The 15389-nt window shown below is 37.3% G+C and overlaps 1 protein-coding gene across 13 annotated transcripts in view; it reads right to left on the reverse strand.

Annotated features, from left to right (window-relative positions):
- The window catches only part of RIMS2 (regulating synaptic membrane exocytosis 2), a 470156-nt gene that overhangs the window by 259550 nt on the left and 195217 nt on the right, over positions 1-15389 (reverse strand). Inside the window, exon 1 of one of the 13 annotated variants that reach the window (XM_053661102.1) lies at positions 2800-3095. The exons of the other annotated variants lie outside the window; for them this stretch is intronic. Coding sequence (XP_053517077.1) covers positions 2800-2858 — 59 coding nt within the window. The 5' untranslated portion in view covers positions 2859-3095. Of the gene's footprint in view, positions 1-2799; positions 3096-15389 lie in introns of those variants that run through there. 13 annotated transcript variants of the gene reach the window in all.

A 15389-nucleotide genomic window follows, 5' to 3' on the forward strand; every position in this document is an offset into this window, starting at 1 on the left:
AGCCATCAGATTGTTTATACAAATTAATCTGTAAAATGTGAGAAAGCAAGGCCATACAAAAAAGTCAAGTAAAAGTTTTCAGAAAATGTTAAGGAGAATACTGTCTACTTTGAAGGCAATTCAACATAAAGGTGACCTTCTTCCTTACTGTGCTTCTTCTCTAGTTAATCTTATCCATTTCTGCCTTCAAAATGTTAGGTTTCATAAGGAAGGACAACCTGTATCTAAGTAGGCTGGAACATAGCAGGTGCTCAATAAAACATCTGTTAAATTAAAGAATTGATTAATTAATTCTCCCTTAAATTATCTCGACTTTTCATGGCTTGCTCTTTTTTCAATATTTAAACCCACTGACAGCTAAAATAGTCTAGTTCTTTCTCCTGCTGCACCCCTCACAGTAATAATAGCACCTCAAGTGAAAGGAAGGAACTACTTTTATAAGTAGTGTAATTTGGCTCCCTTATATGTTAACTTGGCTTTTGTTGGTGGTCTTCAAAAACCAACTCTTGTTTATAAAATGACTTCTTTGGCAAAATATATTTTGAGCATCTACCACTTTACAACTAAACATGTAGAATAACACGTCTTTGAAATTAGGGATTTCCAGTAATATCCTTAACATCACACTGGGTATTACAGGACAGAAGTAAAATAAAAAATTTTAAAAAGAACACTTCATTCATTGAGGAATTAACATGAATTTCTGAAAGTAAGGTACAAAGTGAATATAATGAGCCTTTATAACACAAGCAGTAGATTCTATTTTATTGATAAATAAGAATATTTACTTATAGAATTCAGTTCCAGTAAAAAGCATATTAATAATTAGTCTTTAGGAAGCCATATAAATGCTTTTTTAATCATGTCTTCAATAAACTGAATTCAGTATTAAATCCAGCAACCACTTTGTTCTAGAGATTATGAAATGTTTCTGAAGTATATGAATTATACTGTAGACACTGATTTGTACTGGATTTAAGTAAAAACAGAACAGTGGTCATGATTTCTGAAGCTGGGATAACTATTGTCACTGTTACTTGACTTGGAATTAGGTTTTTAAAAATACGCTTTAAGGTACCTTACCCTATATTAAAGGTACGCTAGAAGTAAGGCAAGATTTTATTATAAGAATGTTCTTACCAAGCAATGAAGAATCTAATACTAGTTATGCCAGAATATTAAAATACCCTGTCAAAACAATTTTTAAAAACTGTAATGTGAATTATTGCATGTACACTCTCCTTTGAAGTAAAACTGCTATATTTCTTAGACATTATATTTTTCAGGAACTGATGAATATTCAAGTACGATATCTCTAATCTCTATCTTCACCCTTGATCTTTCAAACAAGCATTAGCACTTATTATTAATATAATGATAATTTGTATACTTCTCTAAACAATCATGAAGCATTTACAGTATTTAACCCATAAACTATCATTCAGAAAAATGAAGCAATTCACCTAAAATGTTATATTTCACTTAATCCTTCAAAGGCCCTAAGAAATTAAGAGGCAGAATCCAAAATTACACCTTTGTTTAGAATAAAATGTATTTGTGACATTATATGGTGCTTTAATTTTTGCTCCTATACATGTTATCAATTCCTGCTTCTTACCGATGATACAATGTCACTGCATCTTTACATTCACTTTATATTAATGTAGTATCTGTTCACCTCTTCATTGAAACCTAGATCGTTAGAATTATTTTCTCTTTCACTCTGTTATAGTAATTTTAATTGGAATGAGTTTATGGAAAATCACATATAGAAATATCCTATTTCTACTTTAATCAGTAGCATTTCTGTTCATTGCTTATAATTTTTTGTAATGTGAATTAACCAGTCTATTTCTAAATATCCTAGCTATGTATTCACACACTTGATTGAGCATAATAGTTTGAGCAAGAAACTACCAATTAGCCTCTTTAAAATCCCATGCCCCAAAATTATACTGACTGATGGGGAATCTCCAAATAAAAAGATTCTTTCCCAGTTAGTCACTTTCCCAATCTCCCAAAGGCAGTCTCAATTTACACACTGTATATTAATTGATCATGTCTTACCATAGTTTCTGTTTTAATATTTACAACCATACCATTGAATGTGGTTTCTGTTACTACACCACTTGTATATATCAATACTGACCATATATTATAGATTAATCAAATTACTAAAATATAATCCAGTAAACATTTAAAAACATCTATAAGAACAGCAAATGATTAGATAGAAACTTAAGTTTTAATTTGCATATATTTTTAACTCTTCAGACCTATGTAATTTTTGAAAATCATGACAGTAAAAGTGAAGAATTCGAAATTACAAATTTCTGTAAATTCCAATTTTATATTACAGTTAAGCACTGTGTATATGAAAATCTTACTCATAATCTTTATTATAGATATGATTAAATAATCATTTTATAAATAAAAAAATAGAAATAACATTTAAAGAATCAATAATCTGAAAAAAGACCATCTTTTTAATAAAGCTTTATAGTGCATGGATATTGCTAAATGCACTAAAATTATACCTCATTAATTCAATTAGACATGTTAACCACATAATTAAAACATAACATTGCAATCAAATTGTGAAATCTGAAGCTGTTAAAACATCAAATCAAGGTTTTAACAGAAGTAGATAGTCCTGTAAAGCATGAAATATATAGGTTCCATTCCTATAATTCTTACAAAAAGCTTTTAACAAGTCTAACCATTTATATTCATCAAAAACCATAAAATAGATTTATCTTAGTACATATCACAATATTTAACACATTATTATAGTTTTACCTTTTGCTCATCCAATGCACATCTGTCGAGCGCAAAGCATCATGTTGACAAAAATACATTCACACAGTGCCAGGCAGTGCTTTCATTTAATCCCTCTAGCTTCAGCGAAATCACAGGAGCCATCCTTAATCATGATTTGAATGCCTCTGCTTGTTTACAATCATTTAATTTCAAAAGTCAATTACTGAAAAGTTACATATAAAACAACATTCATTCACGATGGAGTCATAAAATCCTCTAGGAATGGTCCTGTTAGGGAAAAGGTTATTCCTTAATGCTGTTACTATGTGGCTGTATATAGCTCCAGGTCAAGTAAGAATGTACCCTGAAAGGAGGATTATGGTTCTTAGCTGATTAGTGCCTCACAACACTGAACACCACACGCATCCTGCATCCAAGGCCTTTCCGGACACTATACTTAAAAAGGACAGATTCAGAAATTTGTAAGCCATGTTCTCCTATATGAACCATAATATTTTGAAAATAGCAAAATATAGTTTGTTACTGATAAGTCTACTGTACCGTTTAACCATGAAATATACAGTGATAAGGAAAGATGATGATGGTCTATTCCATAATTTCTTTTCAATTACACAGTAAGTTTAAGTTTCTTAACCTTTACTAGAAAGAGAATGTTCCCCCAAGGGGGTTATGGGACAGAAAATAGCAGTTTCTGTAGAAATGGTTTTAAAAATGTGTCCCAGGAACTGAGAAGCTGCTTGGTTTAATTTATCACTTAACCTCTCCATGTCTCTACTCAGTCACTCAAAAAATTTTTAAATAGAAAAGAAGGTAACACCACAGATGCCTTTCTACCAAAAGCCAATTATCTAGATGTTACTAGTACACTTCAGAAAGTCACATTTAAGTGATTCCGAATAAACTTAAAACAGAAAAAAGCCAGTGTTTGAAGAGTGGGGAGAGACGCAAAAGTACTGTTGTGTTTGCTGGTCTCCTGAATTTCAAGTTTAAGTGAGGGCCCAGGGATGTGTGGCAGTGCCATTCAACGATCTGTGCAGTGTTCATAAAGAATTGTATAACTAAGTATAGATCTTGGAGAGATTGTGAGGTCGCGGGGACAAATAAAGGCCTGTCTCACCTCTGAAATTCAACCACTTAATACCCCAAAGTACATAAGAACTGAAAAAAATTAACAGAATATTTTGAGTCTTCCAAGCTGATAAATTCAGATTTCAGAAACATTATAGCTGATGTTATCACCACAAAATCACTTCTTTACTTTTCCTTCCATCTACTTGTCCCACCTCACTGAGTACTCCTGGCAGTGATCTCCCCACCACAATGCACACTCTGCTGCTGCCGGTCATCTCCTCACCATTCATCTCCTCACATTCACCTTGTTTCTACTTCCTCTTACCCATCCACCCAGACTCTCATTTCTAATACCACTACTGCTTCCCCTTTCCTCTCTACAGATCCCACCAGGTCTCCCATTTCCCACTCCCTACCTGGGTTATGTTGTCCATTGAAGACTGTTTTCTGCACTTTAAATCTTCACTTCTACTTTTCTGTTTTTTAATTTCCTGAGTAAATATTCTCATGGATTCAAATTTGTTAGGATGCAATTTTGGATTTAAAAATTTTCATGAGAATAATTATATCTTTAGTATCCATTGACTTCTTCAGAAGTACAAAATAAAAAGATTCTATGGATCAGAAACCAGGATAAATAAATTTTTACTGTATTCATGCTAATATTGTCAGCTTATATTTCAAAGATGAAGACCTTTATATTCAAACCTTTAGAAAACAGTGCTCAAACAATGCTCCTATATTAACCCACTGTGCCACTCCTTCTCACTATAAACCTCCCAAAACCGCCATAAAAAAATAGACGAGGAACCAGTCTATATTAGAAGATAAGTTAAACCTACAGTGACTTTATTTCCCCCTTTTCAGGTGCTCTACCTGAGTCTATGGCAGCCTTAGACACAATCCTACAATCAAAAAAGTAAGATTTATTAAAAATTATATAAAGAAGATAAAAGAAATAGAAAAGGAAAACAAGTACAAATAAGTTTAACCAACAACTACCTTATACAATCATCAGTGAACGCCCCACAGTTACTTTAGTCCATTCTCTCCATTACTTTTATGTTCTTTTAATATTACAGTTGCTTTACTGAACTCCAATTATTGGTTTAATACACCTATTCCATTATTTCCTCTCTTTTTGACTCATTCTAAAGAGACAACTTAAAGATATTTTGGTTAGGGGCTAAAACCACAGTAATCAGAGAAGACAAACCTCTTCACATCAAAGAAAGAAAACATATTTAGAGGCATACACCAAAGGGAAAAAAAGGTTCTGCTTCTCTGCAAGCCAAACATTACACAATTAATTTTAGTCTCATGTGTTTATGTCCTCACTGGGAAAAAAGAATCATGCAGTTTATTAAAGTGTAGGAAATACAGTTAAGTGGGTTTCCGTGGAAGCAGCATATTCCATCTCAGTTAGCAGCAATCCTCTCCTTCCAGTTGCTCATCCAATCCATGAGGAAATTCTACTGGATTTAGATTATATACAGAATCCAAACACCTCTCGTCACCTACACTAGTACAAGCCCGGTGAAGTCCCCCTCATTTCTTATGTGAATTACTACAAATGCTTCCTAACTGATCTCTCTGCTTCTTCTAGTCTATTACAACCCTACAGCTGAGTCTCAACACGGCGCCGAGACTGTAAATCAGACTGTATCCCTAACATGCTCGGAGCCCTTCAGTAACTCCCCATTTTGCTTATGAGGCCTGCGGGATCTGGCACGGATTAGTCTCTGGCCTTTCTCTCACCAGCAGAGATGTCTTCCAGCCTTCACTCAACTCTACTTTCTCAAGGCCTACCCCGAACACCATATTTAATATTTCAATCTGTGCCCTTAATTCTTGCACTCTCGATCCCAATCCCCTAACCTGCTTTACCTTGTTGTCTTTCTCATATCATTTACCGCCTTTTAATTATGGCATATATTTTATTTGTTGTATTTATTGTTTCATGCAGAAATCACTGTTTTGGTCTCTTTATTCCCAAATGCTTGGCACACAGTAGGTACTCGATAAATATTTATTGAATAAGCAAATAAGGCTGTATAAACAGAATTTTTTACACCATATTAAAATAATTTTTGCCCAGTCTATCTACAGTATAAATTTATGAATATTAGGCAAAACTCAAACTACTTATTTTCCTTATTTGTATTTTACCATGAAAAATAAACTCACAAATTACGCAAAATACTACTCTTAAGTAAACAAGTAAAAAATGTGCATTCAATACACGAATCTTGAGAGCATCAACCTTGTCACTCTCACAACTATACTGCATCTTTTTTGTGCTACTTTGTTAATTTGTAAGAGTGATTTCAGAATTTAAACGGTTGTTTTTCAGAGATGTAGAGATAATTGCATTGCTGGAGACAGGGAGAGCTGAGGAGTTCCAGAAAAGCTGTTTCTTAGTAACAGAACAGAAAGAATCTTTGAAAAATAGAGCTACAGCTCTGTCAGCTGGCCTGTCACCAGCCTGCGTAAGAACACAACTGAATCAAATTGTCTTAGGGCGTGACAGGTAGAAGGCGGAAGTCACTAAACAAGATTTTTCCCGGAGGAGAATTCAGGACGCCAAACCCATATAGTACCGTTGGAGTGACTGCCATGACAAAACAAAATCCAAATAAAATGTATTTCATTTACGTGTTGGAATGTTCATTACACCAGTATTTGTGGCAGAAGATTTTTTTCCTATACAACTTCTGTATGTTTATGTGCCGATAAATACACACGTATTGTGTTATACATCTTGATACAGAGCTGAAGGGATCGATGTAAATTATTCCTACCTAATCTGCAATTCTTATCTGGCTCCATTAAATCAATCAGAGAAACCAAATTTATCTTCCAGTTAACAGAATGTTCTTTCGCAGGCAGAGAAAACACCTAACATCTGCACACCAGCATGACATCCTGGGTTCCTTAGCGACCTCTTCCACTATCGCACTGCTTCAATCAGGCATCAGTCAGCCCCACGGCGCACAGTGCATTCTCTCCTCAAGAGAGACGTTTTGATTCCTTAATACTTTAAGACCAGTAGAATAGAATAAAATGGGCTCCTTGGCAGACAGTCTTCAAAAGTGGTATATGTACACGTATATCTTAGGGAACCATTGTTTTCACTCCACTCCCAGGTTCAGAAAGTCAGCCCCAAACCTATCTATCTACACTACAAAAACATTAAATCATGATGACCATTTTAAGAAAGGTTTACTGAGACAGCAAAACTTCCATAAAACATCCTCTTTTTAATAATTCTGTTCTTTCCTTGAAGTAACTCTGCAATAAAGCTCTCTTAGCCTCTTACCACCTTGTTCCCTACACCCCGTTACCCGCCCCCCGAAAGCGGATGGTTGCTGAAGCGAGGCCCCAAATAAACAGAAAGAGAATGTGACGGCAGGCACTGCTGGGGCTACGCTTTGTTAAAGAAGGCTCTTAAATTTCAGAGTGTTTCTGCGTGCTCTGATAATATTTAAAACATATGACCTATTTTAAACACCATACATTAAAAGAAGAATATCAATGAAGAGGCATGTCTGAGACTATGGATGAGGATGGTAACACATGCAGATAAGACACTGGAGTTAGGACTTTCTTTTGAATATAGCCATGTTTTTAATATAAATACTCCCTAATAAGTTAGGCTCTTTTAAAATCATCTTTTATAGCAAAGTTTCTTCAGCAATCTTATAAGTAACTGATAGAAAATAATACTACTTGTTTAGCCTTTAATTTACGCCTATTCTCTAAAAATGTGTTACATAACATGATAAAAATAGGTAAATTTGGGGGTTACTTAAAGTCTTCTGGATGAAGAAAATAAAACGTGCTCTGGAAACAACTATAATGCATATTTGTTGCCTGCCTCTCTACCCTCTACCTTTCCTCTTTCCCAGAAGAGAAGGAAGGTCCCCTCCCTCCCTTCTCATCTCTGGATGGGAGTGAACGGGCTTCCCTCGCCCTAGAGGCGAGGCACAGCTGGCAGAGCAACACCCCCAAGTAACCACCACCACAAGGACCAGAGCTGCCCCAGTCACGGTGACTCTTAAGGACATTTGTCTGACAATGCTGAGACACAGAGTTCCCATCTTAAGACTGAGGATTCAAGTGACTCACAGAGCTACCAGAAATCAATTTAGGGTCATGAATTGGAGGAGGCTTCCCCAAATGGAAGAACTATCCACTTAGTGACAATTAAAAATAGAAAGAAACCAGGTCCACATTATATGAAATTCAGGATCAACCCTCACCTGACACAATGTGCACCTCTGGAGTTTTCAATCAGGTAAAACGATAAAATCCCTTTACTTTTAAACTATTTTCTTTGGGTTTTCTATTCCTTGCACCTGAAATCTTCTTGGCTAACAGAATCTGCGATGCAGACTCTAAAGTCTCCACGTGACTTTCTCACCATTTGTCATAATGTTTATGAACTCTGTTACTATACAAACTGTTTTTTTCTTTGTGAAAGGTACATACTCTGGGACTGTTATGTATTCTGTAGTCACATGGTTTCTTTATTTCCAGTTTTACATTAATACTCAGTAATTTAATGAGATCAAAATCTTTTCTGAGGTCAAAAATCACAAGATTGTATGTTTAATGTTACATTTCATATAATAATTATGACTTATGCCATTAAAGGCTAGAAAGTGATAAAAACAAATCATATCAACATGTCTCAGGCAAGAGCAACAATGTGCTTTTTCATTTTTATTTTTTAAAGATTCCAACCATTCGTTCTTAGAGAGAAAGAGAGGGAGAGAGACATCAATGAACCTGAGAAACGTTAATCACGTGCCTCTCACATGCCCACAACCATGGACCTGGCCCACAACCATGGACATGGCCCACAACCCAAGCATGTGCCCCAACCAGGAATCAAATTAGCAACCTTTCAGTTTGCAGGACAATGCCCAACCCACCTACTTTTTGAAACTAATTTACATTAAACTACCCCCCCCCCAACTTCTAAGCTAATTTGGAAATACACAAAAGAAATGGATGACCTACAGAAAACTACCCCTATTGCAGATAAAACTGAAATGGGAGAATTGTCCTCAGTCTATGTAGAAGTCAACTGCCTAAGGCCAAGCCTCACAAGCATATAAACACTCCCATCCAGGCACAGCTAACACTGGCCTATTTATTTTATAATCTGTCCCCATAAAAATTAAAGCAAGTTCTTTATAAATCATGGGTATTAACCCATTATCAAAGGTATCAGTGAATATGTTCTCCCATTCAGTGAGCTATCTTTTTATTCTGATGATTTCCTTTGCCATGCAAAAACTTTTTAGTTTGATGTAGTCCCCATTAATTTTTTCTTTTATTTTCCCTGCCTGAGGAGATGTAACAGGAAAAATATTGCTACTGGCAATGTCCAAGATTTTACTGCCTATGTTTTCTTCTAGGAATGTTATGGATTCAGGTCTAACATTTAAGTCTTTAATTCACTTTGAATTTATTCTTGTATGTGGCATAAGAAGGTGGTCTATTTCCTTAAAATTCAACACCAGAAAACAAACAACCCAATTAAAAAATGGGCAAAGGTCCTGAATAGACCAAAGAGAACATACAGATGGCCCATAGACATATGAAAATATGCTCAACATCACTAATCATCAGAAAAATGCAAATTAAAACCACAATGAGATATCACCTCACACCTGTCAGAATGGCTGTCATCAATAAACCAAAACACAAGTGTTGGCGAGAATGTGGAAAAAAGGGAACCCTCATGCACTGTTGGTGGGAATGCCGATTGGTGCAGCCACTGTGGAAAGCAGTATGGAGATACCTCAAAAATTAAAAATGGATCTGCCTTATGACCCAGTGATTCCACTTCTGGGAATTTATCCAATAAAACTCGAAATACTAATTCAAAAGAACATATGCACCCCTATGTTCACTGCAGCATTATTTATGATCGCTAAGATCTGGAAGCAGCCCAAGTGTCCACCAGTAGATGAGTAAATAAAACAATTACAGGACATTTACACAGTGGGATACTATTTAGCCATAAAAAGAAATTTACCCCTTGCAACGACATGGATAGACTTGGAGGACAACACTATGCTAAGTGAAATAAGCCAGTCAGAGAAAGACAATTACCACATGATTTCATTCATACGTGAAATCTAATGAACAAACTGAACTAACAAGAAAAATGGAGACAGACTCATAGAGAGCCAGATCATAGCTCTGGGGGTAGGGTTGCAGGGGTGGAAGGATCAAGCAAAAAAGAAAAAGAACTCATGGATATTGACAACAGTGTGGTGCTTGTGAGGTGGATAAATGGTAATTGGAAAAAATAAAATAATTTTTTAAAAGGCAAGAATAGGAGAGAATGTATGTTGTCTGTGGGCAGCCTGTTCCCAAGAGGGGTGGCAGGGAGAAAGTGCTACTTACACTCACTTCCCTGTCCCAAGGGTGCAGTAGAACAGGGACTACAGGGAAGCCAGGAATATTATTTCAGTGCACCTCTCTCCACACAGAAGAAACCACAGGAGTAATGGAAGCAAGTTTTCCTATCAAAACCCTAGAACATTAAAGTCTAGAATTATAAGTTAAAGCAGCTCTAGCAAACACAGGACTTGATGATTTAGTGTTCAAAATAACACTTTGGTAAGTTGATGAGACAAGAGTAAGGAATTACAGCTTTCCAGATTGCATAAAATTCAACCACGACCAAAGGCAAAAGAGAATGTGGCAGAGACTGCTGTTTGTCTATTGAATATATAATTTCTTTTCTTTCTTACAAATAGAATTGTGATTTTATTCTGAGCAACAGTGTGTCTAGTCTAAAAAATTTATTTTCCAGGCACTCTTGTGGCTGGGAGTGGCCATGTGATATAATTTAGACCAATGAGATTTAGATAGAAATTTACCAGGTATAGCTTCTACAAAAGCTATTTGTTCCTAATGAAAAGAGATAGATTGACAGGCATACACTTTTCACACTACGCCCTTCCTCCTTTCTGACTGAATGTGGTCCTGCTACCTATAACTCAGTAGCCCTCTTTTAACCATGAGTTTGAAAGCCACACTCTGTGGGTACCAAGGGCAGTAATCAATAAAACAGGAACCATCTCTGTTGACTTCACTGAGCAGGGCTATCATCCTTGAGCTATCTCCAGATTTGTTTTTACGTGAGAAAAACATAAACTCCTTCTTTATTTAATCATTGCGATTATGAGATACATAATCACAAATGTATTGCTACATAAAGCCAAATGCAATGCTGAGGCCAGAGAGAGACTTGTCCCCAGTGAGAATTCTAAGGCATCTGTAGGAAAAAAAAAAAGTAAATAAAAAGGCTACCCTAGGTTAAAAAGGTCTAGAAACAAAAAATACATGCAGGCTGTATAATAGAGTATGAGCCAAGGGGAGAGTGATTTCCAATGAAAGAAGCGAAATAGTAAGTATAGCACAGTTGGTAATTCCTTATCTAGTGGTGCCCTGGGGCCCAGACGCCACTGTTAGCACCCATCTCCTCCTAACTCGGTGTTCAGTGACCTCATACTGTTAGTTTAAAATGAGCCATGTTGGAAATATTTATATCATGAAAACCTGCAAATGCTACAAATCAAGATTCCCTACCCCCTTTGGAGAGGTGATTGTCAAATATTTACCAGCACACAATTACTTACACCTCAACTGCTCAGCTAAACTGTAGCCTGAAAAGAGTGCAGCGGTTAGCCAAAGAGCTAGGACTATTTTTCTGGATACCTCCAATTATTAGTTCAAAGAACACCTAATAAAGGGTCTGACATTTAGCAGGGGCTCAGTCACTGTTTGATAAAGGAAGAGAGTGAAGGAGGAAATAATTATCACTCACTGGTAACTATAGAATTAATGCTACTGTTGAAAAGAACTAAAAACAGAAGAACAAAACTCAAGTTTTAATTTAATGACATCTGAGAATCTTTGAGACTCTTTGAATATAGCATTCCACCCCCACAGCTTATACTCTTTTGTTTGAGTTGCATGTTCTGATGGAGTTTAAGTGTATTTATAAAATCAGAAAATGTTAGAGCTAAAAAAAACAGTATTAAGTATGAATTTTCAAAGATCTAATGGTCAGTATGACAGTAGGCAGGAAAATGGTGTCAAAATGCCATTTAAAGTTCCCTTATGCGGGACTTCCGCCAAGATGGAGGCATAGGTGGATGTGCCGTGCCTTCTCCCACAACCAAGATTAGAGAAAACTAAATATTAGCAACAGAAAACACAGCCAGAACACGGAAAATTGAACTTTTCGGAAGTCCGTTAACAACAAATTCTTCAGCCTGACCGGTAAGGGGCGAAACCAGCGGCTGGCGGAGCGGGATTGCACGGGAGGACTCAGCCAGACACACTCGGGCCCGCGGAATCCAGGCGCAGGGTCAGACCTGGTGAGCGACCCAGCGAGCAACCAGGCGAGCGACCTCGGGGGAGACAGCCGGGCCCGGGGCTGCGTGTTGACTGAGGTCGCGCATTTGTGCGAGGGTGGACAGGCGAGGGAGTGGGCGGTTGGACCGGGCCAGCAGGTCCCCACGGCAAGCGGCAGTGGAGGGCGCCGCCATTTCCCTGCTCTGACCCCACCTCCACATACAGCGTCATAACCCAGCGACTCTGAGTGGCCCGGCCCAGGTGAACCACCTAAGGCACTGCCTCCTCCGCACCCAGCTGTGAGAAGCGGCAGAGGGGGTCGCCATTTCCCCCGCTCTGGCCACGCCCCCACATACAGCGTCACAACCCAGCGACCTGGGAATCCAAGCCACGGCTTCTCACACTTAAAGGGCCCGAACAGACCAAGAATGGCGCAGGAGGATCTCAGAGCCCCAGAAATAAATCTAAGTGATGAAGAAATAGCAAAACTCACAAACGCACAGTTTAAAAAATTGGTGATCAGGATCCTCACAGAACTGGTTGATTATACCGACAAATTAGACAAATATATGAAGGCGAAACTAATTGAAATGAATGGAATTGCACAGGACACCAATAGCAATGAAAAGGAAACTGGGACTCAAATCAATGGAGTGGACCAGAAGAAAGCAAATAATGGCCAAACAGAAAAGAGTCAAGAAGCAAGAATTCAGAGAAATGAGGAGAGTCTTAGGAACCTCCAGGACATCTTTAAACGCTCCAACATCCGAATTATAGGGGTACCAGAAGGGGGAAAGGCACAGCCACCAGTGGAAAACTTATTTGAACAAATAATAAAGGAGAATTTCCCCAATCTGGCAAAGGAAATAGACTTCCAGGAAATCCAGGAAGCTCAGAGAGTACCAAAGAAGTTGGACCCAAGAAGGAACACACCAAGGCACATCGTAATTACATTAGCCAAGATTAAAATGAAGGAGAGAATCCTAGAAGCAGCAAGAGCTAAGGGGACAGTCACCTACAAAGGAGTCCCCATCAGACTGTCAGCGGATTTCTCAAAAGAGACCTTACAGGCAAGAAGGGGCTGGAAAGAGGTATTCCAAGTCATGAAATCTAAAGACCTACAACCAAGATTGCTCTATCCAGCAAAACTTTCATTTAGAATGGAAGGACAGATAAGGTGCTTCTCAGATAAGATCAAATTCAAGGAGTTCATCATCACCAAGCCCTTATTATATGAAACGTTAAAGGGACTTATCTAAGAAAAAGAAGTTAAAGAAACATGAACAGTGAAAGGACAACAAACTCACAGTTATTAACAACCACACCTAAAACGAAAGCAAACTAAAAGGACAGCTAGATCAGGAGTGGAAACATAGAAATGAAGATCTCAAGGAGGGTTAGCAACAGGGGAGTGGGAGGAGGAGAAGGGGGGAGAAGGTACAGAAAATAAGTAGCATAGACAGTAGATAGAAAATAGATGGGGGGGCAAGAATAGCATGGGAAATATAGAATCTAAAGGACTTGAGACACATGGTCATAAACTAAAGGGGGGGGTGATGGTGGGGATGGGGGGTAGGGTGGAGGGGAATAAAGGGGGAATAGAACAACTGTAACAGCATAATCAATAAGAAATAATTAAAAAAAATAATAATAATAAAGTTCCCTTATGAGTCAGTCACATGGAGAAAAATTGAAAGTAGTTACCACTAGATGGCACTAGATTATATAACCAAACCTACAGGTGAGGCATCCACGATAAAAATCATTTTTTTCATTTTCCTAGATTTTTGTTATACAAAATCCCTTTTACATTATTCATTTATTATAATCAGTTATGTCATAATTCTTTGAACAAAGAATTTTAAGTAGCACAAAAAGTAAAATACAGATAACAATTAAGTAAGAACAGAAAATCAGGGTCAAACTCAGGAGTGGCAGAAGAGGCCAGAAATGAAAGTTGGGTCAAGATTTTGAAAGGGCTCATGTGCCATGTTAACCATTTTGGACTTATATCCTGTAGACAAAGGGGAGGTCATCAGATGTTTTGTTAGCAAGTTAACTCATGCAATAATCTGTTGGCTAAACCAAGGGACAGGAGCTAAGTGTAAGAAGAGCAACTGGATTATTCCAACAATCCTGGAAAAAAATTATGAAGTCCTTACCTACGGCAGTGGGAGGAAATGAAGCAAAATATAGTTAGAAGATTAAATCTGTGAAACTTCTGACGGAGTAGATGTAGGAGGTAAGGAAAAAGAACAAAACAAAAATTGACTATGTCTTTTTTTTCTTGAAGGACCAAATGAATACAATTTAGAATAAAGAAAAAGGAAAAGGTTTGTAGGAAAATATATGTTCTGTTGTCCAATATTTCATAAATGACACAAACAGTAAGAACCTGGCAATGTTTCCTCACTACTGAACAAAAGAGAAGACATCCTGACGAGCCCACATGAGCACCTTTGCTGACTCAGTAAATTGTATTTCTGTAGTGGACGTAAGTGCTTGAATGCATTATGCCATAAATTAATGTGTGATAAAGAGCATTATGAATTATTGTTTGTGATGATGACAATGATGATTTAGCTCAACTGAGCACTGGCTATGTACCAGGTAGTGTTCTAAGCATTTTACATGTAAACACTCATTCATCTTCCAAAATAAAATCCCATAAAGAAGGTATTATTATCATCATCCCCATTTTTCAAACGTGTAATCTGAATAAGTCCAAAGTTATTTATATTGCATAAAATTACACAGCTGCTGAATGACAGAGGAGGAACTTAAAACTACTGAGAGAAAAAGCTGTCCTCACAGCTATCAGCTTTGTGGCGGCCCTAGTTGTTAACAGTCAGGCTCTGGAATGGCCCTGATAAATGTAAACAACTTCACAGAAATCAATACCAGACAAGAATTCTCTGTGACAGTTAGGGAACAAGGCAAAAACAATGGCACTCCATCATCAAATCTAAATAGAATAAAGGCAAAGACACTGCTACAACCCAAATGACCAAGCTGCAAAAGTGATTACTGCTTCTTCTCCAGTAACAACTCTACCACTTGTCCATTCTTCCCAACTCCCAGAAAAACATGAAGATACTCAAATTGCCCCTGCTTTCTAAGAGGTTTCAATTCAACCCAGATTCCCACTTCTT

The sequence above is a fragment of the Artibeus jamaicensis genome, unplaced genomic scaffold, assembly GCF_021234435.1.
Source record: "Artibeus jamaicensis isolate MK-2021 breed Jamaican fruit bat unplaced genomic scaffold, CSHL_Jam_final scaffold_916, whole genome shotgun sequence".
Classification (NCBI taxonomy): Eukaryota; Metazoa; Chordata; class Mammalia; order Chiroptera; family Phyllostomidae; genus Artibeus; species Artibeus jamaicensis.